The sequence below is a fragment of the Mytilus edulis genome, chromosome 9, assembly GCF_963676685.1.
Source record: "Mytilus edulis chromosome 9, xbMytEdul2.2, whole genome shotgun sequence".
Lineage (NCBI taxonomy): Eukaryota > Metazoa > Mollusca > Bivalvia > Mytilida > Mytilidae > Mytilus > Mytilus edulis.
This window is the reverse complement of record NC_092352.1, coordinates 27,873,791-27,900,928: the sequence shown is the minus strand read 5'-3', so window position 1 is coordinate 27,900,928 and position 27,138 is coordinate 27,873,791. Positions and strand designations below refer to the sequence as shown.

Below are 27,138 nucleotides of genomic sequence, written 5' to 3'. Positions count from 1 at the left end.
CATTTGCTCATCATAAAACTTGACCAACTGTAAATTTTGAAATATAAATGGACAATGAATAAACATGACTGAAACCCGTTAAAATAACACAGACATTGTAAATTTTGAAATAAATAGGACAATATAGAAATTTGAAGCCATACCAACACTTTCAAAACTAGGGGTGATCTCAAATGTCCTGGAAAAGTAAAAAGATACTGCCACATTTGTGACATTCATCGTGTTGGCAATGGTCAGTTTAAATTCAGTTTTCAGTCAAATTAAGTGATGTCATATCTACGATAAAAAGTCGGGAGTGCTGTTAGATAGTACAGTGTTACTTAGTGCACACAATTATTTTATGATATCATAGTAAAGTGTTTTCGATCTAGGAGGATGTTACCTCATATTTTCATACAATAGAATAACAATATGTATATAGTATTGATATTGGGTGGTCTGGTGTTGATTCTTCGCTTGGTAAATACTGAATATACAAAATGTGGTCCTTTTCTATTTTAAATAACTGCTTCCAAGGCAAGTAAGCTTAATTGTAAACGGGGTCCTGAGTTTGCAATGAAAGGAACTGGGGGCATGTTAAGCAGGATGATTTTAGAATAAACATATATCTATGAAAAAAAAAAAATGAAAAAAAACATTGATACGAAAAATATTTCAATGTCGAGTTTATGTTCGATGCGGTATGATTGAAAATCGATTTAAATGATTCGTACTTTACTTTTTGTTTTCAAATATCAATACCGAAATAACATTATAGTTATGCAAGAAAATCTTTACTCTATGACTTATATTACCTATACTAGCAAACCGAAAGTAGAATTGTCACAATGATAAAGTATATATTCGGAAAGATTATCCGTGTGATTTTCTAAAATCAATGTTATTTATATTTTAGTGGATCAAACTAAAAAAGAATTACCTATATGAAAATTATTTTGCATGTATATAGACATTACGTAATATATGAGGATTTGAAGAATATCATACTTCAATATTTTGCAATTAAAGCTCTTGTTCACTCATCTTGGTATCCTTTGGAATACGAAAACATCAAGCAATAAACAGATCATATCAAACAGGTAAGAAAACGCCACATTTTGGTACCTTTAATTCGTATCTACAAATTTGTCTATCATTTCGGCATATTAGTTCCAAATTTCTACCAATAAGTGAACATCAGGGGAAAAGGACAAAAATAACCTCATTTTAGATCTTTTGATAAATATTTTAATATGAGCAACAGTTTTACCAAAACAAATCTGTTTTAAAAATGTATGTTACTGAGAAATTAATGTGTGAAGAATATCTCTCTGGTTTTAATAATGGCTTTTTTGCATTTGATCAAAATATTTGCTGAAAAAGGACCTTTCGGCAAAATCATGTATTTCAACATGTGAATGGCCGTAAAGTAACTTCACAATTGCCATTTTGTCTAAATTGTTATTGCCTGAACATGTTGAATAAATTTACTATTTTTTGCAATTTCAAGGACCAAGTAATGGCTCTTTCTATACCTTCTCTGCTGCTTTCTGTATTTAGTTATACAAGTATGAAATTATAAATTTGAATCTTATTTAACAAACTAAAACCGATGCCAAAATCATTTGTATTATTTAAATGGTTTAACTAATTAACATATTATTTTTCTTGATTAAGGGATATCGAAGAAACGTCTACAAAATCTAGTCAAATATGTATGTAAAGATCATAGATCTACATTTGTGAAACAGATAATGCATACAAATCTCTGCATACAAACGGGAAAACTTTAGTCATTACATTTGACCCATGGTTAAGAATGTAAGTCTCGATATATTTTGTTAGTCGATTGTAAAAAGAACATATAAAAAATGTGTATGTACTTCCTTATAAGCTACGATAATGCAACTTATCTCTTAATATTTTAAGATATATTCAGTTTTGAAAAAGAGCAGAACCTTGTCAGAAAAGGTAAGTTATATAATGAAAATTCTAATTTAACATCCTATTTCCATATGTGCTATAGGGTGACTCATGTTTGTGACATTTTGATTAAAGCATAGGCTTAAATTGGGTAGTTTAAAAAAATGTCTAACTAAATGTGTTTATCTAAAACAACCAACACAATTACATCAAAGAACATTGTGAAAAATAAATAAATTTAGATGTTTCGCTGGTTTTCGGGGCCGAAAACAAAGCGCATAAAAAATACAGTGTAAACTAAATTCACTACAGTATTTGTCTATATCAAGTGACCTTATTGTTTCCTTTCTGAAAATCGTAAAGCCGAAAAGTGGTAGCTTAAATATTGGACTCTCCATTCAATGACAATACCAAGAAACTTATTTCTTACAATTCAAATAAGTTAACTTACTCGCATGTCATTGACAATATATAACTAAATAGATCAGTACTACCCGTGCAAAGCATAAAAAAATAACAATTGTAGACTATCTATTATAATTTTGGCCTCCTTTTGTCTGTTTTATTTCTCTTTTCCTACCATTTTACTCAAAAGTAAGCACATTATCTGTTTGCCATAACGAATCAATTATACATTTAAATAATGTTAAATAATGTAGGACACCAGTTATTTTAGAAATTCGAAAAACGAAAGTAGATCTAGAATTATTTGAATTGATTTCATACTGAATTCTTAAATCGCTTTATATCAATGTTTTATAATAAATAAATCCCATGTACATACAAGAAATAAAATGCGAGTCTATTAAGCATCACTAAGGAAAGATTGTAAAATTATGGTATTGTGTTTAACATAAACATATACCATTTTATCCATTATCAGAAAAAACTACATGTAGTGAAAAATGCAACTAGACGTATAAAAGCAAGCAATGAATCAATCATATAGGCGACATGGTAATACTTTTCCACTATCATTTCATGATTTTACTACCTTTTATAGAAAAATGGAAAGACAAATATATGTGATAGTAATTGATTAATCGGTTTTAGAAATTTCAGTGCAATGGGGACATTCCATTTTTCTATTGAGTGGGTTTTCTTGCATCAATATCAACCGTCATTCTTTATCAAATTAATGGTATACTGATGCCTTTTCGATCTATACATCATCGTTTTTCGTGTTTTAGATTTTGTCTGGTAAATCAACGCACTCCGGTTATTCATCAATAAATAAATAAAATATTTATGTATCCCATGCATCAAATCATATTGTTGCAAATTGGACTTTCTTAATACAAGATCCCCATAGTCAAGATAGCTAACCCCTAGTAACATATGATAATATTAATATTAAATTTCTGTTGACTATATCTAAAGAAACATCCCTCTCCCTAGAAAATAATATTGTTGATTTAAATAGGGTTTTCATAAAAAAAAATCGTCAAAGATGTTTTAACAATGTAAATAATAAAAAGGTAATTGTAAAGCTCGTTTCCGTTATTAAGAGAAATATGAATCTAGACTCAAACTCCTCTATGACAACTGTTCATTTAAATTTCTGTAATCATTAGCTACGCTAACTTTACAAACGAGACAATTTTAATGTTTAAATTATCAAATTCCCCTATCTTCTATACAATATACCAACTTCCCCTGCAAATGGGATATACATTTTCCAATGCATTCGGCATTCAACAGATTGCAGCTGCTACTCAATCGTTCTTTAACGTCATCACTGTCTGAACACATAGTTGGAAACAACTTAGTGGAATATAAGCAGATGGAATAAAGGGAAACACAAGTTTATATAAAAAAAAAATATTGACACGAAAAAAATGTTATGCTATAAAATGTATATGTCGAGTTATCCGTAACGCTTGACGAAATATGCCAAATTCATTGGAAATCGATTCAGAAGGTTTCTACTTGATATATATTTTATTTCTATTCTCAAATATCGATATCGAAAATACATTGTCAAAATGTAACCAAATCTTTATGCAGTGACTTATATTACCTATATCGACAAACTGAAAGTAGAAAAGTGACAATAATTAAATACATTTTCGGAAAGATTATCCATTGGAATTTTCAAAACAATGTTATAATTCGGTAAATCCAACTTAAAAAAAAATGAAAACGTTTCTGGAATAACATCATATACTCATCTAAGAATTTGAAAAAAAGATACTGAAAACGTTATGGATAATTATTATCAACAGGTAAACAATAGTACATCACTTGAAGACAATATAGAAACTAAAACTTAACAACCCAAACCCAACCAAAACTAGGGACGATCTCAGGTGCTTCGGAAGGGTAAGCACATCCTGATCGACAGCTGAGAATAACATATTTCTATAGCTTGTAAGTAAAGAAGTTGTTTACTTGTTTTGGTATCTATTAGACATCAGCAATACCAATCAATATTAAGATCGTATACCTGTATATCAACATGATCAAAGAAGGAAATAAAAGGCCACTTTTTGGCCCCTTTATTCGAGAATCAAATGTACTGTAACACTTCTATTATTCTGTCAGAAATCAGTGTTTGTATTTTGAATTTTGAATTGCATTTTGACATAATTGCTACAAACTTCTTCAATTTAGTGAAAAACAGAAACAAATATTTGCAAAAATAGCCTCATTTACATCTTGTAGTACATCATATAATAAAAAAATATATTCTGCAATAAATTATATTTAATATAGATGTATATGTGTCGAGAATATCTTAGTAGTGGAAACGTGAAGCTTATATATATATGTGTGTGTAAAAATTCTGCTTAAAGAGGCCATTTTAAGGGAAATGTCAACATGTTTTTAACATCAAATTGAACTCCCAAAATACCTGTCTGCAATGAAATGTCAAAACTATTGATATTTGTCATGATAAATATTGTCAGTCGACTATTGATAGAACAATTAAAATCATTTAGTCAACACAGCATAAACACCTTATCAAAGTCATTTTGTTAAAAAGAAATTAAAAATAGAACAGTTCGATAGAATAATAAAAAAAAACATGTGTGTAAAAAGAGTTTAGTTTTATATTTACTTCTCGTCATTTTTCTTTACTGCAGCGAACCAGTAATATACTACAGTGATCAACAATGGATATGATTTGTATTTAATTGTAATTCATAAATGTATTCCTGGTTGTTGGAAGTGACTTTATAAAAAGTCATATCCTGTTGATATGAATGTTGAGCAAATGATATAATTAAATTTTGAATTTCAACAATTTGATAACATAACAGTTGATAATTTAATTACTTTTAGAAAGTCACAATTATATTATTTGTGTAGGTACTTTCGTTATAACATTAATTTAATGCAGGTTGAAATTCGAGTACTGGAAATTTCTTGTACAATTTTTGGAAAATTAACTTGGACGTTTGACAAGAATATATAAACTTGAGGGTAGACTTATGAATCTTTTTAATTTTGAACAGACAGTGGTACATTATCAGAGAAGATAAGTTATATAACATAAATTCTAATATAAATTCCCGTTTCCTTGTGTGATAAAGGAGGTCATGAACACTGATCGAGTTTACCGTGTCCGTTCACAAATTCTTAATGAGGAAGTAATACGTGTGGTGCATAAACACGTTACGTAAGAATGTTGTAGGATAATGATATAATAGAAATGTAATCTCACCAAAGAAACGTTAAAAATGTATGAAATTGTTGTCCAATAGACACATATCATCAGAAGAATAAATACCTGTAGTGAAATAATTGCTTTTTTGTCTAGCAATACATTTTTTTTTAATTTTTATCAGACCCCACCCCGTTATAAAGTACGTGGTTTTTATTTCTATAGAAAGTACGAATAATAGTCATTTCATAGAGTTAAAGGTAAAAATAGAGATGTAAAGGCACGAAAAGAGGATGAAATTGAAATTCATGTAACATTAAAAAAATAAAATTCAATAAACAAAAGTATGATTTCCAAAGTGTGAATCAAATAAGATATTCAAGATCAAACAAACGGTTGTGTTAAACGTGGTATGTCTATAGACTGATGTTAAAAGTTTGCATTATTAAATCAATCTTAAATAGAATGAAATTCAAAACAGTGTGGCTGTGGCCATTGATTGACACATTAAATTCATTTATTGACTGGGACAATTTAGGTGAACGTTTGTATGTAACGACCACTTCTCACTATGTACTTTTTAAAGACACTTAAACTATGGGGTCACCAAAGGTTCTCAACACCTTAATAAAGTAATTCGAAAAATTAATCAGAAATAACACGATGTTTTGATTTATATCAATTATATAAATCAAAACATAAAGGTTATTCCTGATTAATTTTTCGAATTATTTTATAATTAAAGGCGTTAAGAAACCTTTGGTGATCCCACAGTTTAAATGTCTATCGTGGGTACGTCGTGAACAGTGTTCGTTACAGACAAACGTTCACGTAAATTGTCCCTGTCAATGGATGAATTTAATGTGTCAATCAATGGCCACAGCCACACTGTTTTGAATTTCATTCTAATGTCCCCTTATTGTAGCGATAAATTAATAAAACTTCACATTTTTTTTTTCAAAAGTTAAAATGTGCGTCAACGCCGATTATTGGTACGGTGGAAAGGATTGTTTCTGTCTTAAACCCATTTAACACGGCCACCAATCCAACTTAGTCATACACAAATAATATGAAAACAAGTGTGTTAGTCCGACTTTCGAGTATGCAGTAGAAGAAATAAACAATATAGAATTGCTAAACATTTATAAGGTTAGTCACCAACTTATATCATAAGCTTTATATTTTCCAAAAAAACGAGAATGTCATTCGACCCTTTATTTTGTTTTCCTTCATGGGTTATCACAACTTTGTTGTACATTGAGTAGTATTTTTATACAGCTTTCCTCCCGGTGAATAACGATACAATCTGCACAAAATTCTTACCGATATCTTATGTTATTTGTTAATAAGACACGTTATGCATGAGTACTGGTATATTTATTGATCGGTGTGATACATAGATTATTTCTAGAACGAAAAATACTTTATAATTGTAGTAATTATCAAATTATCACAACAAAATAAAAAAAAATGGATACGAAAGACCATATATGACTTTAAAATAACGAGTATTATCAAGTGAGAGATATTTCAGTAGCAAACATGATGATGTTCTTTTACACAATGTGAATAATTTCATCTTCAGGAACCGTCCTTCCTTTAAGGGATATATATCTAACAGTAATAATTAGCCAGTAAGCATGAAGATTTCAATTCAACCCTGTTGAGGCGGATTCGCTCAACTCCTATCTTAGTCGACTGGGATTGCCAGTTTTCTTACCGAAGACCGGAGTGTCTACTGGAAGCCTTCAACAATAAAAGGAAACTAGTAGTCGAAAACTGAGCTAGCAAAACAATCCATTTAATGAAACACGCAGATCAAAACTATTTGCTTGGAAATGCAAATAATTATTGTACGCATCTATTTACTATTTATCGTTATAAGCAAGTTAGCAACCTGCATATCATATATAAATATTCTCGTCCTAAATTCATTAAATGAAGTAATCTAAGTTTAACAGCTTCTAACAATCTAACTATGATTATAAAAATAAGGTCTATAGCACCATCAACTTTACTAAGTCCATAGTCTCTGTCCCTCTGTCTGTCTTTTAATGTTTCCCGCTTTTCAAAACCTATCAAGTCAACATCTCCACGTGTTCTCACCTTTTTGCCATCGAACACCAAAACGTTAGACTTGTTGTTTTGGTCCGTGTCGGATTTCATCTTTATCATTAATGTTAGCATTCCTGGCGGCATTTCGGTTTTAAAATTATTTCCTAAAGGATTAATATCTCATAAACTGTTCTCACTTGGACAAGGAACTTATTTTTTTGAATGCATTGGATCTAGTAGTTGACTCTCGCCTTGTAGGTATGCTGTTTCATTTCTTAGACCAGACATGAATCTAATAAAACGTCGACCAAATAGCGTACGTCCAACCCAAAAAAAATTGTAAAGTGTCCTTTGAATACCTCATTTGTCACGCATTCATTTATACCATACCATTGGACAAGTTCACACCAAAGCGTGAATGTATTGTTATCCTTTAAAATTTGTTCTCGTGGATCAGTTTCATAAAGTTAATAAAAGAATTATCGCGATCTATCTCAGATAGGTTATCCAGAACCGCTGGTAAAATCTGTGTTGCGTAAGTCAATTTTTTAAATTTGATATCAGTGTTTTCTCCTGTCCCTACCTCATCCCTGACTCCGTCCTGCTCTTGGACAAAGGACTCAATGTCACATAACATTTCCATGTCTGGTTGGGATGATGTGTGTTGTTGTGTTAGTAAGTTACAACTGTAGGACGTTACATTTTCTTGACTTTCCAAAATTGTTCCTAGCCCCGGCCATTCACGTCTTAAATCTATTGTACGGCTGCTGTTCAGTAAAGTCATTTTTCCCAGTCTTTTCTTTCTAGGTGGGGATTTGAATGTTGTTGCGTCGTTACATAATCTCTTCCTGCTGTAAGTTTTGGATTTGATTCTGGATAAAGAGACCCCTTTTTTTCTTTTCCCTTTAACTCTTCGAATTTGGAACCTGCAAAGACAAGCGAATAAATTTAAAGGAGAGCTTATTCCGCAAGCATTACAAATATAAAGATGTTTTTTTAATAGAACGCTGGATTATCGAGATGTGTAACTACATTATACTAAGAGCAAACTCATACTTGGTACCTTTTAATCATATATGATAAATTCAAATCATATCCTCCTAGTTTTATATCGATAACATGATAATAAAGACATTTATCGCTATTTTGTGCATTATACCTTTGATCTTTTTTTGTGCTAATTTTCATCATGCTACTCGCTATAGATGGAACATTATTACTAGAAACTAAGGAGCCACGTCGCATTGCTAACAATAATAGCGATAAACAGATTATCATTGGTCATCTCAACTCGATTGATTTTCTCGCTTTCGCCGTGACCGGCTCAAGCGAGAAAATCAATCTCGTTGAGATAACCAACGATAATCTATAAATATACACATCTCGCAACGTATGATTGATTTATATAACACAATGCTTATTACATGTACCAGTACTCTTGCATAACGTGTCTTATTAACAAATAACATAAGATGTCGGTAAGAATTTCGTGCAGATTGTATCGTCATTCACCGGGAGAAAAACTGTGGTAAAATACTACGTAATGTACAACAAAGATGTGATAACACATGAGGGAAAACAAAATAAAGGGTCGATTGTCATTCTCGGTTTTTTGAAAAACATAAAGCTTATGATATAAATAGATGACTAACCTTGTGAATGTATAACAATTCTTGATTGTTTATTTCTTCTACTCCATACTCGGAAGTCGGACTAACGCACTTGTTTTCATATCATTTGTGTATCATGACTTAGTTGGATTGGTAGCCGTGTTTAAGATGGCAAATTTAAAATTGAAAACCCAATTGGCATTGGCACACGATAACAATCATATTTGATAACTGTTTAAGTGAATTAAAGTTTGCGTTTTCATAATGGAAAACAATACCTTTGACAGGTCAATTTTGTATACCTCAAAGCAAATTGCATTGACACTTGATATCGTCCGTATTTATTCTTCAAAAGAATGACTGATCATTCTGAAAGAAAAGAATTCCATAAGTTATATCAGTTTTCTTTATCCTAAATTTTATTTGCCATAAACCTCCGCTTCTTTGATATATTATTTCATCATTATTGATATAAATTTTCGGAAAATTATTTAAATAAAATGTTACACTGAACAATGTAATGTGCAATGTTACAATTCACATGTTATTAACCTTTTGGTACATTTATACCTATATCATATCCGTACATTTGGTTTAAAAATCATATCTGTGTAATTTATTTGAATACAGTTGTTTGTTAATTTAATAGCCCCCGTTCATACTTGGACATTTAAATCGATTTAAACTAGATCGGTTCGCTTAAGGCCGTGTTCACACCAAACACCATGTACAGTAAAGTTTAATGGAATGTACACTGGTTTCACATTAAATTTGTTCTCATTCTAAAAACCTTGTTTAATTACCTGTACATAAGATTTGTTCACACTTGTAAACTATATGTCATTTAAATGTTCATAACGTAGAACCAAATGCAATTTTTTCGGAAAAAATTTCCTGCAGTAAGGGAACGACCATTTAACTTCAAAAAAAGGGGGGGGTGGATTTTTTCTTGAAAAATATTCTGGTCCTCAATTTGATAAAAAAAAATATTAATATTCTGGTCATAGAGATGATAAAAAAAAAATCTGGATCCAGAGTTTTCCCATACAGTACAGTGTTAAATATTGAAAAAAAAAAAAGATATTTAATGCCGGCATCGAAAAAAACTGAATAAAAACGTTGGCGCGAAAAAAAAATCTTTTTTAAGTTTAGTGGTTGCTCCTTTATGAAAGCCTTTTGACGATTTGGAGTAGTTTAACGATACTAAAGATGTTTTGATTACGCATTAAAAAACGTAGGCTGCAGCAGCTTGCAGACGAAGAATGATGTTAAGGATCACTATATTTTTATCTTTTCTATTTCTTTCAAATGGTATTTCTTCTCCAAGGAGTATTTAGCAAAGGGATATGATTATGGTTTTTTTTTTCATTTCTAAGTGTATTTTAACGGATCTGAGATACTAAACAATCAATACAACTTACCTCACACTTTTTAGTAATGCATGTATGAGTGAATCGTTGTTTTAATAAAGACCAGTGGCAAATATTTCCGGGTACGTCCAGTCGATTCGAAAAGACCTTTTCAAATGAATTATGTGTTCGGCAATGATGATGCTGTGATAATCGCTTTATAAAGTTACCTTAAAGAGAAAATTCGAAAAAAAAATATAATTTGATATTATGTTCATCCTAAATAAATAAGCATATTCCCAAAATATTTAAGGTTTATTCGTCTTGATAAAGTAGTTATTAGATTTTTCAAATCGACTCTCAATTCTCGGGAGGACGCCATCTTGAAAACTATTGAAAACAGTTCATGACTAAACTCAGTAAAGACCCGTCGAAATTGCATTTAATGGATAAATTCAACAATACCGTTATCTTGATGATATATTTTCGTTAAATAATCAAGAATTTTCTCAACATACTGCGGAAATTTACCCAAAGGAACTTACTTTAAATAAATCAAATTTATTCGGTAATAACTGTCCTTTCCTGGATTTAGATATTTCGGTTTTAAACTGGAAACTCCACACTAAAATTTACGACAAAAGAGACGATTTTTCGTTCTCTATTGTTAATTTTCCATTTTTAGTTGGTGATGTTCCTTTGGCACCATCTTACGATGTTGGATGTGTACGGCCTGATAGTTTAGTCTTAGTTGCATGATTATTTTATTAGTTGTTAATGGCTTTGAACTAGCTTTCAGAAAACTGCGAGTACTCTCAGATCCGTTCATTGTGTCTTTTTGTGTAGGGATGTATAAGTACCGGGCCACGTCCACTTGTATTTTTGTCCATCTGATGAGTTAAGCCTTTTTCAACTGATTTTTAAAGTTCGTTCTTATGTTGTACTGTTATACCACTGCCCCAGGTTAGGGGAGGGTTGGGATCCCGCTAACATGTTTAACCCCACCACATTATTTATGTATGTGCCTGTCCCTAGTCAGGAGCCTGTAATTCAGTGGTTGTCGTTTGTTTATGTGTTACATATTTGTTTTTCGTTCATTTTTTTTTACATAATTAAGGCCGTTAGTTTTCTCGTTTGAATTGTTTTACATTGTCTTATCGGGGCCTTTTATAGCGGACTATGCGGTTTGGGCTTTGCTCATTGTTGAAGGCCGTACGGTGACCTATAGTTGTTAATGTCTGTGTCATTTTGATCTTTTGTGGATAGCTGTCTCATTGGCAATCATACCACATCTTTTTTATATTCTCAATTCTCGGGTAGACACCATCTTGAAAACTATTGACCACGGATATTGAAGTACCACAAAGTCCTAGTATCCAGCATGGCATGTCCGTTAATCAGTGTTACAATGACATGTCAAGCTGATGTTGTTCTACCCGATCAAGCAATATGGAAGAAGTTAACATAGTTTCCAAAATCATCAAATCAAGTAATGCTTCACTAAAATTGATAAGAATATTTCAAAAAATATTTTACAAGTAATCTAAAAAATTTTAGAGGGTTAAATATTCAGCGCACAGTGGTGAAGTCAGGTTGAAAAGCTGTAAATGACATAAGATTGTGCATTCCCCATTTCCATTCTCAATTTTATTGGTTTTAGGTCGTCACTAAATTTACATTTTTGGCACTGAGATACAGTTTCAAGTATTATATAAGAATTATTCTATAATAATGTTAAAGTAGTCACATTAAAGATAAAAAAAAAAGTCCGGTGACACTTATTGTGGAGGAATCATAAACTAATATTTACCTTTGTTGTAACAGTTTTTTTAAATGTTTCTTTTTCTAACGTATGTTTTTAGATTATTTTGGGATTTGATCTAACTTGACCAACGTTCAAAACCTTGTCTTCTTGTAATTAGCATAGCTTAATACCGGTAATTACCTAGGTATTGCGAAAATGACATATTCGGGTATTCTAACAGTCGGCTTCCTGGCAGGCTTGTTTAATTTAATACACAATGAACAATGTCAATGAATCACGTGCGTGATTGCGAGTGAACCAGGTGTGCACAGGTAAAACTTATAAAATATACCATACCAATATAAAACTGTCCGTGATATACAGCCTGTGTACAAAATCTAACATAATGTAAGAGTGGTTATAAGAATAGGTATAGACCACATCCCCATGTTATCTAAATAAAATTTTACTTTTATTTATATTCCAGCACCTATTCTTCCGTTTTATATATATTTTTTTATTCCGCTATTTCTAATCAGCTCGTCCCGTTTATACCCTCACATGGCTCAATATCTTTAATTGTTTTTACATAGGCGGTAATGGTAACGTTTTTTCATGTAGCTCAGTCCATATCGTAAACTTGGATATGTATGATAGCTCGTTTCGAAGCTGTGACATTTTCACATATGTGGTTAAATTTTCGGGGTACGAAGTGAGATTACTTTTTCCGTAAATTAGCAAACCCCGAACATCCTTTTGTGATGCGGCTCCTTATGGTAAAATATCCCCTTTTTAACACAATAAGTTCTTTGAAAATTTAACACTTTGAACACATTCAATAGCTCCATAGTTTTTACACATTTATTCTATGTTCCTCTACTTTCCTAATCACCACAAATAATTAAGTTCAGTCATTTGTTAAAAATAGAAACATGTCCAATATCACTACACAGAGATTTTTTCTTTACACGTGACTTTTGAGTTCCTCATTTCGAGGCGCATTAGGGATGTTGTCCCACATATGTGACTTCACTCTAGAAAACTATGTTTCAAAATGAATGCCGTTTTTTATAATTGTTCATTCATTTTACATGTGAAATAAGAATATCAATTAGGAAACTTCAGACTATAGAAATGCAGAATATACTGTGCCGGTTTGCTTTTGTCTAACGAGATAAGTGAAATGAGAAAAACTATCATGTAAAATCAAGCACGCTAAAATCAAAATAGAGAAAAAAAATGTGTGATTAAAAGATGACTGGATCAGCAAAATTAACAACCTTTGATCTCGAGTGTATTGGTAATTAATTTATTTGTTTTTATAGATAGCTTCTTCCATTATCCAAATGATATCAGATAATCTATATTATTTCATAAGATTAAACCTTCCGACCCCACTATAATCTGAGACTATATGTTATAGTGGTATCAGCTAAAATCTAATGCTAAACGCTAGAAGTGAAAATGTAATACAGGTACACCTTTCATTTGATCATAGCTTTCAAATGTCTAAATTTAAGAGTTCCCGTACATTTTTTGCCTATTTAGGACAAGTAAAATGCTTTTGTAAAACTAGTTTTGTTTTCCCTTTTTAAGAAAATATAAATAAATGATAGGAGTGTATATCATTTCATTCCGACAACAAAATTTAATTTCCAGACTATGACCGGTTCATTTCTTAGTTTTGTAACTTTTTTGAAATCAAATAAAATATTAGCACCAAATATAATTAAATAATTCCACGGCGATTCACCTGTATTTGTCAACACCTTGAAAATGTATTTTAAATTTGTGTATTAAAATTGACCTCCTGTCGTATAACCCACTGATCCGAATAGACAGTCACACCTGGCACGGTGTGCCCTAGAGGCCAAGCTAATTACCGATCTGCAAATAACATTTCAACTTTATACAGGTCTTTCACGAGTATTTTCGGAGAATAAAACACACATCGCATAAATCAAGTCATAGCGTAGATAGTAAAAGGTCAATAAGCGTAAACCTATATATTGTCTTAACAGTTTAAGTTATATACTTTAATTTATTTACTTTATCAATCTCAAAAAGAATATATTTAAGCAAAAAATATAATTATAATAATTTCTTTAATAGCATTAATCATCGGCACGCTTACGATAACGGTAAAATATGATTAAAACCCAAGACTTTTAATGATTGTATTTTAAATTCCGGCATGCAAAAACCAAGAGAAAATGACACGACCTACAGGCAGTAATTAATATTTTTCATTAATTATTGAATTTCTCCTTTATTGCTGCACTTATAGCGATATAGCGATAAAAATTTGTGAATATATACATTATATCATAATAAACATATCTATGAATATCGGCGTTAAGAATTTATTTATCCATTATAACCAACGTGTAATTTAGAATAAATGTAATTTTAGCCACGTGTATTAATATCCCAGGGTTAGCTAGCTTGAGACGACCTCTCACTCATGCGCAGCCTCGCAGAGATAGTGACCACATGGCATTGTGATCAGCTTTCGTAAGCATGCAGCACATTTTTTCTTAAAGCTCCTAAATTATGGCTAGTACAAGAGAAAAAAGAGATAATGCTGGTGATAAACTCAAAGACATAATTGACAGTTTGAAGCCGAAAGCAACAAAACAAAAAGAAACACACGACAACAACGAAGATAGCGACAGTGAAAGTGATGGGGAATTTGCGGAGTCCTTTGAAAAATTAACTGAGGATAATGACAATGAGGAAATTAATGCCTTAGAAAACGAACTTAAGCGTTTGAAAACCGAGAAAAGAAAAGTGGAGTTGAAACGGAAAATTGAGGAGGAAAAGGACAATCTTAAAAACCTTCAACTACTACCAACAGTTCAGCCGTCCGTTGCCGCGTTGGTTCAAAATTCAAAAGGTGAGCAAAATCATGAATTTTCTGACATTATTGCATGTAGCACAGAGAAATCAGGCAAAGCAATGCAGATTGCTGATTTTCTTTGGCCAGAGCCTATCCCTCAGTACCAAACCATAACACTTGCCGGGGATATGGAATTTCGGGTAGGCAAAAAGAAAACCTTAGACAAAATTTCTATCGAAGAGTGGGGTTACGCTAACATTAGAATTTTACAGGAAATGCTAAAAAGGAATACCGCGTTCAATGTAAATACATATCTTAACTATACAGCTGACATATTCCGTCTCGCCTCAAAATATGTTTGGTACTCTGTCCTGCTCTATGACAAAGAGTACAGAGACATGCAGGCGGAGGAAAAATTCACATGGGGCACGTATCGTCAGGATTTAAGAGATTTCCAACTTGTGTCCAAACGTGAAAATCCAACAACGAGAGCCATGAACGATGCCACAAAACCGCATGGAAAACAATCTGCTAATAACGATCGTCGGCGAGGCCCCTTTTTACCCGACGGGCGAGAAATCTGCAGGAACTTTAATAATAACTCTTGTTACCGCCAAGATTGTCGAATGATGCACCATTGTGCAATTTGTATGTCCAGCAGTCATTCTGCTATATCAGGTCACGGACACAGCAATCATTCTGATAAAGTCGCAAAAAACCCGTATGCGCCTCAGAACTAAGATTAACCCATGCAGCAAAAAACTTAAATTGTTTACGTTTTGAGGCGTGGAACCGATTGCTGCCTGCTTCTGCTGACGACAGGGATTTTATTTTAAACGGTGTTAAAGATGGTTTTAAGCTTAGTGTTGTTTATGGTCCGCATCTGCTTGTAGATAGAACAAATTACTCGTCCGCTTTCCGTTTTCATCGTGCTGTTGAAAAACAAATAAAACTAGAAATTGAACTTGGGAATTATGTAGTTACTAAAACTAAACCGATTATAATCAGCTCAATAGGTGCAATAGAAAAATCAAATGGCGATGTGCGTATCATTCATGATGCTAGCCTACCGACAGGCATTTCTCTTAATTCATACACTACGGATACTAGTTGTTCTTACATGGATTTACGACATGCATTGAAGATAATTAAACGTAATGATTATCTCGGGAAAATAGATTTAAAGAGTGCTTATAGATCTGTAAAGTGTCATGATTCTAATTATTCTTTAACAGGCCTCCAGTGGACGTTTACTGGGGACGATTCTCCAACTTATATGTATGATGCTAAACTTCCGTTTGGTCACGCGAGAAGCCCTAAAATTTTTCAGCAATTAAGTGTTTCTGTCTGTGAAATCATGAAATGTACATATAATATTACTTGCATTGCGTATTTAGATGATTTTTTAGTGATTGAAGATACGTTTCATAAGTGTCAAACAGGAATTCGTTTTCTAATCGCTACTTTACGTAGATTAGGTTTCAACATCAGCTGGAATAAAATTGAGGGTCCGTCTCAAAGTTTAACATTTTTAGGGATTGTCATAAACACATGTTCTCTGTCTCTCGCTATGCCTGATAAGAAACGATTAGAATTCCATGATATCATTTTATCTTTTCAAAACCGCAAACGAGCCAGTGTGAAACAACTACAATCTTTGTGTGGCAAACTAAATTGGGCTTGTCAAATGGTAAAGGGGGGTAGAACTTTTGTGCGGCGATTAATTGATAACCTATCAAATGTAAATACAACGAATAGGAATGCAAAAATACTTTTATCTACAGATTTCTTTTCTGATATTGCATGGTGGGTTAATTTTATGAATGTGTTCAATGGAACAGTAACTTTTTTAGATACTAAACCAGTTACTTGCTTGCAAACTGATGCTTGTTTACATGGTGGTGCTGGATATTATGAAGGTGATTTTTTTTATGTGAATTGGGACACAGATTTACCGAATTTTAAGAACTATCACATAAATATTAAAGAGACTATGTCTATTGTGTTGTCCGCGATGAGATGGGGACATTTGTGGACTAATAAACGTGTTGTCGTATCTACAGACAACATGACTACAAAATGCATCATTAACAAAGGTAGTTCTAGAAACAAAACTTTAATGACTCAGTTAAGAGAACTTTTCTGGTTGTCGGCGATACACAATTTCGACATCAGAGCAAAATTTATCAGTGGTCGTAACAATGTTATTGCTGACGCAGCGTCAAGACTTCATGAACCAGGACAATTATCTAGGCTTTATGATAAACTTGTGAGCCACTTATTTTATATACCGTTTACAACTATCGAGCTACTAAATCACATATCTTTTGACTTTTTTAATTCCAGATGGAGAAACCATGGAAACGCAAATGTTGGAGAACAGTGTGGTTCGCTTGAAAAGCAAGGGGTGGGCTAGTTCAACTTCAGGAACTTACCGTACCCATCTCAAGACTTATCTCGAATTCTGTGAAAACTATGACCTAAAACCAGTGCCATGCACAACCAAAACTGTAGAACTTTACTTTGCGTTTCTTGTAGATGTGAAAAACTTTGCGTTTAGCTCGATACGATCGTATTTGAACATTATTTCTGTGCTGCATAAATCGCACGAAAAACCGGACCCTATTGCAAGCTGTTGGAACATCAGGCATTTACTAACTGGTGTCAAACGGGAACTTGGTACCAGTCAAAATTGTAAGGCACCTGTTACGCCAGAACTGTTGTTAAGATTTAAGTCAATTTTAAATCTTGAATGTCATAATAATATTGTTTTTTGGGCTGCTTGCCTTACAGGTTTTTATGGGTTTTTGAGACCAAACAATGTTTTAGTCAAAGGTCTTTTTGATCCAGAAATCAATTTGCGAAGGATAGATGTGCTGCCTTGTAGCTGGGGTATGCTTGTAACGCTCAAAGTAATTAAGACGCTGCAGTTTCGTTCTAAGCCTATTGAGGTAATTCTCCCCTTTTTACACGGTCACCAGCTTTGTCCGTATGCAGCCTTATCCCGCGTGCTTGCCTTACCTGGAGATCCCTTAGATCCGTTCTGTGCCAATTTTATATATATCGATAAAATCAATACGTAAATTAACATTTAATTTTCATTGAATCAGAGTAATTGATTAATAACTACTACAAACCGAACTAAATGGGTTATTTAAAAGTCATATATTGGTTAAACAGATAATACATACAAATCTTAACATTATCTACCAATAAACAGAGACACATCAGTCATCACATTTGATCTAAGATTAGGAATGTTGATCTTCATTGTTAGTGGATTATAAATAGAACAAAAACAATAAGATCTTAACATGTGCATTTTTAGTACTTCCTTGTAAAATGTAAAAAAAAACTAGAAAATATGGGTCTCCAAGGAAAATTCAGTACAGAAAGTCGTTTAAAAAATGTCAAAATCAAAGGAATGAAAACCAACTGTCCCATATCTAACTGAGTACATGCATAAAAAAAGTTCGTTTAACCTTCAAGTTGTTAAAAATGTGAAAAATTGGCGTACAGCAATTAACATTGAGCCATTATTTAAATCACTATAAAACAAATTACCATGTCAACAACAACAAAAATATAGACAATCACATAAGCAAAAAAGTAAACCAAAAATACAAAAATGTCCATATCAAACTTTACCAGTCCACGCCTAAACGATATTACCCAAAATGATGTAGAAAGGTTGAATGTATAAAAGAAAAAGAAAATATCATATATGCAATCTATCTGTTTTGTGATTATGGAAAAAAGTTAAACCAGCGTTAGGAATTTGTCATATTATATGTGTTGGTCATATATTCATATGTTTTATCATGCTACTTTAATTTTTCATACAATTATAATCAGTCGTGATACAAAATATTCATTCCTACAAATAGAAAAATGTTGGGATTTCAAATATTAAAAAACAAAAAAGATAGACATTCGAAGCATTAAGTTATTAGATTGAATAAACAATTTTCTTTTCTAATTACGTCTCACCATTGCTCCCCACTGTAGCGAACCCTTATGAACACCAGTGAACATCACACAAGCAAAACTCATTCATATTTAATTATAAATATAGTTTCAAAATCTGTTTCATGTTTTCGGAAGCGAATTTATAGAAAGTCCTATATTGCAGATATGAAAGTTTAGTATATTACATTACCAATATTCAACAAATGATTATGATAACAATAAGTAAATTTAAACACTTTTAGTAAACCAGTTTGTACTTTCGTTATGTCATTCGTTTAAATGCAGTTTGAAATTCCAACACTGGAAGGTTTTTTGAAAATTAACGTAGGCGTTTGTCAAGAATAAATAAACTATCGGGTATATTGTAAGATATATTTATTTTGATCAATCAGCAGTACATTGTCAAAGAAGGTAAGTTTATATCATAAATTCTTATATAACATACTGTTTCCTTATGTGTTATAGGTTGACATAAAACATTGATTGAGTTAACTTTTAGTTGTCTGTTGTTATTTATGTATTACTGTCATTTTATTTATTTTCTTTTGTTACATCTTCTGACATCGGACTCGGACTTCTCTTGAACTGAATTTTAATGTGCGTATTGTTATGCGTTTACTTTTCTATATTGGCTAGAGGTATAGGGGAGGGTTGAGATCTCATAAACATGTTTAACCCCGCCGCAATTTTGAGCCTGTCCCAAGTCAGGAGCCTCTGGCCTTTGTTTGTCTTGTATGCTTTTTAGTTTCAGTTTCTTTATGTATAATTCGGAGTTACGTATGACGTCCAGTATCACTGTACTAGTATACATATCTTTTAAGGGGTCAGCTGAAAGACGCCTACGGGTGCGGGAGTTTCTCGCTTCATTGAAAACCCATTGGTGGCCTTCGGCTATTGTCTACTCTATGGTCGGGTTTTTTGTCGCTTTGACACATTCCCCATTTCTTTTCTCAATTTTATTTACATTTAGAAATTTTTACTGACGAAACATATGTTTGATGCATACAATTCAACACAAGGAGTACGCAGGATGACCCATATTGGCTTGCTTTTTTTCATAAAAATTTAAACATTTTGATCAATGCCAAAATTCAAAACTAGACAGGCAGTTGATATAAAAGACGTCAAATACATGTATTAATATTTGAAAAAGAATAACTGCTTTGAATTTTTTTTGTGATAAATGAGTTAATTTAGATATTGAACATTACATTAGTTACTGGAACCAATAATAAAATAATGCGAGAGTTAACTGCATTCAATACAGTAGGTGTCCAGATTGAGTGACTCGATGTGTTATCTTTACAAATCTTGTTGCAGAATAAAGATGAATTATTGAATTATATATTTATCGAGGGGGTTTCATTTTAGTTCCGCCTTTTTAACCGTTTTTTTCTGAAAGACAAAAGAACATTAATGTTTGCAGTGACGAATCAATACTGCATTTAAATAACAAAAACGATAATGTAGGACACGAGCGATTTTAGAAATTCAAATAATGAAAGTAGACTAATTTTCAGCAAAATGAATGCAAACAAGTCGTTTTTAATAGTTTGATATCCGTTTAAATAAACGTTAATTTCTGCGTTATAAAAAAAAATTCATGATGTTATCAAATGGCCACAATTAAAAAGATGTCATAATATACAATATAATATAGAATTTTTAACAAATATCTTAATTGTTGCAAATGAAATGATTTCAAAAATAAAATACGATTAATGTATTATCGAAACGGTTTGTGTAAATGATATAAATGAAATGTTAACATCGAGAGCTTGTAAACTTATCATGTGGTTTTCTCATAGTCACAAATCATCGGATGAAAAGAATACCTACAGTGAAAACGCCACTAGACGTAAAACAAACAATCATGTAGGGAACAAGGTATCACTAATCCAATATCAATTTTTGAACATTAAAAAAAAAGAAATGTATGTGAGCTAGTTATTTATTATTCTGTTTTTTGAGGAATTGAAACCAAATGGTTGCATACTAATTTCTTGTTGGGTGTGCATCAATGAATACAACTATTTTCCACCCTTTAATAAACCCTTATTAGTACTGAAAAGTAACGTAACATGTAAACGAATATTGCGCGACATACCCTTTTGTATTACATTTGTTAGATAAAGTAACCAGTAACTGATGTGATTCCTTTCGATGCATTCTCCTAATAAGCTTTTGTGCATAATTCTTGTCTTACAGTTTTGTTAATGTGCTTTGTCCATATGCCTTTTTGTGTTTCTTTGACGTGGCTTTGTACTTACACATCCCGTCATTGTGTTATCGGGCAATTGTAAAATTTTTATTCCTGTCTTTTATTTTTGCAAATCTGCGTTCATATGCTTTGTTGTGCTTCTTTGTTGCATATTTGTTTGTTCTTACAGTGATTAAGATTATAAGACAATGTTGACTTAATTATGCAACCTATTATGACGTCTATGTTTGTTTTGTTCACAAATCGTTTTCTTTGTTTTCGATACAGGTTGTTGCTCGGTAAACGGCTGTAGGCTGTTTGAATATAGTCTTCTTAATTGTACCTAGTGAAAATATTTATTGAATAAAAACTATAATGGGTAATTTTTGAAACTTCAAAAACGAGATTAAAGTGTTTGCTTTATTTTCTATGAAGCGTATTGTTAATGTGCAGGTGGCTTGGCTATGGTAGACCATCTTGGATTTCGAAATAGAAGATAATAATTGGTCTAGATCTTTGATGAAATATACAAATTTTGACATATAATGTGACTTGTTAATAAAGAAAAATGTGCGTTTTACCCTTGTATGGCTGTATTTTACAAAAAAATAAAATATTTTTGTTAGATTCGGCTTTTTCCAACTTTGCCACACAAGGAGAGATAACTCAGATATAGTTATGTTTGCTTAAAAATGTGCTTATAATTTACTCTTTTGTAAGAAGTGGCAAGATCACGAGTCCGACGATCCCTTTTTAATTATTTTATCTCAAGGAAAATTGTTAGGGCTATCTTCTCATATTTTATTTTTGGTTTTCCATGCAAAATCAACACAACATCTAACAATTTTGCACAATCTGTAGAGTGAAAAAAACGTCCGGTGACTCATACTTTTTATTAAATTTTTGAGGCGTTTTTCTTGATTATCATCAGTAACGCTCAAAGCGAAATATTTGAAAGCCAAGATTTATAAGAACCGAAATAATTGAATATCTATATGACCAAAATTAAACTAAAAGATAGCTGAATCCATCAAAGGCAAATCTTGCCTTGCCAGAGGGAGTTTGAACCGTATACCGTGTTCACACTATGGAATTTGGCCTGGGATAATTAATCCAAATCAATTACCCCAGTTCACATTTAATGAAAAATAAACCCAGCAGCTGCTTGGGATTTTCGCTCTCAACAATATTAGAAATGTTAGCGCCAAAATTGGAACCAGCATCTGTCTAATGTAGTGATCTACATTTTTCCAATCACAGCTATCTATAATTTCAAATTCGTTTTATCTAAAATTGCATTCAGATTTTCCCCAAAGAATCGACGAAAATCTAAGTTTTTGAACATACTATGTCATCATGCAGGTCTTAATCTGTCTATATAGCTAAATACACTTATACCTCTTGCTGCTGCTAAGTTAATATATTTATCTTTCATGTGGTGGAAGATACTGGAGCTGGTTGTCTATGACGTAAAATGTCAAAATATAACGTCATTTGATATGTAATCAACTAAAAGATATTTACTCCTTCGTTTTTGTTATCTCGTAATGTCTCTTATTCAAATTATGTAAACGACATTGTTTTCATCATATGATTATTCCGAAAATGTTAGATTCAATTTACGCAATTCATTAAAAAGTAATTTTATGTTTGATTGTTTTGAAATTAATGTTATGCTCGACTACCGTTTACTATAAATAGATCTAAACGATATTATAATTTTAAAATTCATATGTGTATTTTTTCCATTAGAAATTTTAAAGAAACGACGTGACATTGACATCTCAAGTATGACTTTACAAATAGGTTGACAGTTCAGAAGTAATCACGATAATACATTACATAACCAAATGTATACAAAATGGTTTTTTTTATAACATCGGTATATTATTGTTGCCTTTTAACACATTTGCTTACAACACCAATCACACAAAAATAAGAAATTTTAATACTTGTACTATTCAAGAGGCTATTAAAGTCATATGAAATGAGTTTCTTGTTACTATGATATCTACGAAATTATTGAATTTATAGAATGGTGCATGGAAATGTGGAATGTGTCAAAGAGACAACAACCCGACCATATAAAAAAAACCAGCAGAAGGTCACTAATACGTCTTCAATGCAGCGAGAAATTGCCGCACCCGGAGGCGTCCTTCAGCTGGCCCCTAAACAAATATATATATGCATATATGCTTCACGAAGTCCACTGTTCACGTATAAGGATTCCATAACATATAATCAACAAAAAAACATTATTTCATTTGAAGACTGTTCAATGAATTCTTGAGCTTTTAATTAATTTGGGATTTAGGTGCCGAAGTTAACCGATTGTAACCATGATATAACCCATCCATGTAGCTCGTGGGACATAAGTGAGATGATAGAACTAGTTATATTTGGATTTTTGAGATATTTGTTTCAATTAAGAATTAAACGATGTCATACAGCTGTTAATTCAGGTGTTTTAACAGTTTTCATAAAGAATAAATTAAAACAATTTATTCCACGCGTGATTACCTCCTACTTGCGCTGTTCGGTTGCCGAGCTTCGAGCAAGAGGTTTCATCGATACGTTCACTGCATACCGTTTTTTACAATGCCTTTATCAATTATCAAATATTGATAACTTTTTACTTCCAAAATAATAACTTATTTAAAAAGGGGGAAAAAACACTTAAAAACCATGAAATTGCAAAATAAAACAATGACGGATTAGAAGAAGTTATGAGTATGTTCAATGACATTAACAGTCACAATTGTTTCCACTATTTTGAATACCAGCAAGATATAAGAGACATTTACCCTGAGGAACTGAAAATAGACGAAATGTGTCCATTCTACACGAATGCCCCACTCGCACTATCTTTCTATGTTTAGTGAAATTGGGTTCAAAACTCTTATTTGGTATTAAGATTACACAAATCCCATCATAGGGATCATATGCACTAAGTTTCATGTTGATTTGAGATCATAAAAAAATACCTTGATCAAGAAGTGGGACAGACGAACAAACGGACAAACGGATGCACTAAGTTTCATGTTGATTTGAGATCATAAAAAAATACCTTGATCAAAAAGTGGGACAGACGAACAAACGGACAAACGGACGCACATACCTTTGTTGGGCATTCAAAAATCATTAAAAAAAACAGTTTTTCTGTATTGACAATGGACACTTATCCACATGAAATACTTTCCTTTCTATGAAGGACACTTTTTTCATATGAATTAATATTCTTTCTCTGAAGGGCATTTTTTCACATCTGGGGACATGATTTCATAGATAAATATCTTGTGAACTATATAACATGATAACATTTTGTCCATGGACACCATTTATTGTGAAAAAGTGTCTGTAGGACATAATTTGATTGCGGGACAATATCTAATCCTACAAAGTAGGTGTTCATCTGTTTCGATTCTTATATATCCTTAGTTTTTAAATATTTGGTTTTTAGCGTTCCTTGTTTAAATATATCCAGAAAAGCGTTTCGAACGCATAAAATGTATTTATGTATAACATGATTTTTTTAAATGTTTGATTTGTACTATTGCTCGGTATAAGGTTTTCATAATGAGTCTAAATATGGATAAATCACTTGTATCTAATTAACGTAAAGTGTAGAACAACATTCAGTAAAATTCATTTCGTCATTAAACGACACAAGAACCTCGATTCAACTTATATAGCCGTTCATATGAGATCTTAAAACTAGTTTAATCATTTGAATGAAAACATGAATTTAAACAAAATTATGTTCCACTTGCTGTTGCAGGAGTGTTAGTTGTAAATACGAGATCAGCGTATCATTTAATATATTGATACTAAACCGATAATATAATCGTTAACATGGACATCAATTCAGTTTCGGGAACATTTCCAAATGAATCAGAAGGTTTGGTTATTCAAAATACTTGCAAACGGAAACACTCAGATTCTGTTGATGATAACGAAAATACAAAGAAGCAAAAGATAGATCTTCAGAGTGATCAGGCGGAGGATGATATCAAAGATGAAAATAAGGAGGAGTTAGTATTGCAGTCAGAGAACGATGTCATTCCCGAAAATAAAGAGGTGAACGTAGGACAAACACATTCAAAAGAAAATGAAGGTATTATCTCCATTTCAAAAGATGATGCCGCTATAAGTCTCAATCAGGAGAATGAAAGAAGCGATAGTGATGCCAGTTCACCTAAAGGAATCGATACTATAAATCAGAATGAGGATAGCCGTGGATCTGCAGAAGTAGATCCCAAGCCACTTAAAAGACCAGAAGCGGTAACATACTTTTTTAAGGAATATTGCACGTCTGTTCATATTAATATGTAGAAAGACTTTGTTAATCTGTATATTTTGCAATAAACGGGCAACACCTTGAAACACAATGTTTGAAAACAGTTTTGATAACTTATTCTAGAATTAGATGGAATTTGTTAACATTTTTATATGTTCAATTCAAACACAATCTTTTATTAAATAGACATTTGGAATAATCTTATTATGTTATATTTGATATATATATGTATTATTGTAGAAAAAATTTCCGAAGCTTTATAGACTGCTTCGAACAGGCGAAAGCAAGGACAACGGATTAAGGGCCAAAGATCCTTCGTCAAAAACAAGTTTGGCAGAACATGTTGCAAATGGAAGTAATGGGGGAGAATCTAGATATATATCGACATTTTCTACTCTTTCAGCAGCACAAAATTGGCTTCGATTAAAAAACAGAAGTAAAAGATACAGAAACGGTATCCAAACTATTGTAAAAATTGATGTCAACAATCTACCTTTAAATGTAAATTTGATTGATCTAACAGAAAAACATCTCCGAGAAGACCATGAATTACCAAATAGAGACGACATAAACCAAGATTTTCATAGGTTTGCAGAATCGCATGGGGAGGTCTTGCTTGATGGACCTGTACCCTCAGACTGTCTTGAATATGCATGATATATCAGCAGAAATAGGTCTCTTAACACATGTAATAGCGACATAAATGTTATTTTCATAAGGACATCACCATAGGATTTGACGAGTGATGATCAAAAGCATATTGTGATAAATATAAAAATGCAATTTATTCTTTACCTTTTCATTCTATTTGACATGCGTTTATTAAAACTTTGATGGGTAAAATCTTCATTTTAATCTTATGCTGTATGTGTTATATCTTAAAAATAATAGCGTGACTGCAAATTGACAGATGTTTGTAGAATGAATTATCATTTGATATCAAAGTCTACATTTTTGGTTCGATTTAAATATTCCACCTACTATTCTTAATTCATTCTTAATGAAGAAAGAGTTATTTTCTAACCATGGAATGTCTTTCAAGCAAGATTTATTTAGTTGTAATCAAAGTCTGATTTTATTTTGAAACAACTTCCAAAGCAATCGTATGCTTTGGCAATGTTTTAAACAAAAAGAGAAAGAGTAGGGGTTCTTGTTGCTCAGACTTTAATTTTTCTATGTTGTGTTTTGAACACTCTTGCTTGTCATTTTGTCACTTTCCGTTTTTCTAGCCATTACGATGTCAGCTTGTTATCGACTATTTATTTGGAATCCCAACCTGTTTATTACCTTTATAGTTATTTTTCATACAACTATTTATTCATATCTATGATCTATGATATCGTCGTTTGAAAGAAAGACAATGTTAAATAACAAAATTATCGACCTTCAAGGAGAATTCTCAATGGAAATTCATAATAAATGAGATTAAAAAAATCAACACCCCAAACACATCAAACGAATGGAAAACAAATTGTCATATTCCTGAATAGGTACAGGCATTTATTTATTTATAACATGGTGGTTAAAACATGGTTTTGTAAAACGGAGGTATAGTTTATTTATACT

General features: G+C 32.0%; 1 protein-coding gene and 1 long non-coding RNA gene across 3 annotated transcripts; one reads left to right on the top strand and one right to left on the bottom strand.

The window, feature by feature from the left end:
- The first annotated feature begins 932 nt into the window (after window positions 1-932).
- LOC139487983 (uncharacterized) lies at window positions 933-26,511 on the top strand. 2 transcript variants are annotated; one of them, XM_071273276.1, is made up of 3 exons: window positions 933-1,079; window positions 25,054-25,556; window positions 25,813-26,499. In XM_071273276.1, exons 2-3 carry the CDS (start codon window positions 25,128-25,130, stop codon window positions 26,227-26,229), a joined length of 846 nt encoding a protein of 281 aa, XP_071129377.1. In that variant the 5' UTR covers window positions 933-1,079; window positions 25,054-25,127; the 3' UTR covers window positions 26,230-26,499. The 2 variants fall into 2 exon arrangements, with proteins under 2 accessions (XP_071129377.1, XP_071129376.1); XM_071273275.1 differs by lacking the exon at window positions 933-1,079 and adding an exon at window positions 19,390-19,486 and having other exon boundaries at window positions 25,813-26,511.
- LOC139487982 (uncharacterized) lies at window positions 7,290-9,293 on the bottom strand. Its single transcript, XR_011655906.1, has 2 exons — window positions 9,217-9,293; window positions 7,290-8,490 (listed from the first exon to the last, which is right to left on the bottom strand). It is a non-coding gene; the product is annotated as an uncharacterized lncRNA (long non-coding RNA).
- Window positions 26,512-27,138: the final 627 nt, after the last annotated feature.

Excerpts from the sequence above, each read along its gene's own strand:
- LOC139487983 (XM_071273275.1), top strand. The coding sequence starts at position 25,128 with ATGGACATCAATTCAGTTTCGGGAACATTTCCAAATGAATCAGAAGGT. Across the intron at positions 25,557-25,812 it reads CACTTAAAAGACCAGAAGCG|AAAAAATTTCCGAAGCTTTA; the intron begins GTAACATACTTT and ends GTATTATTGTAG.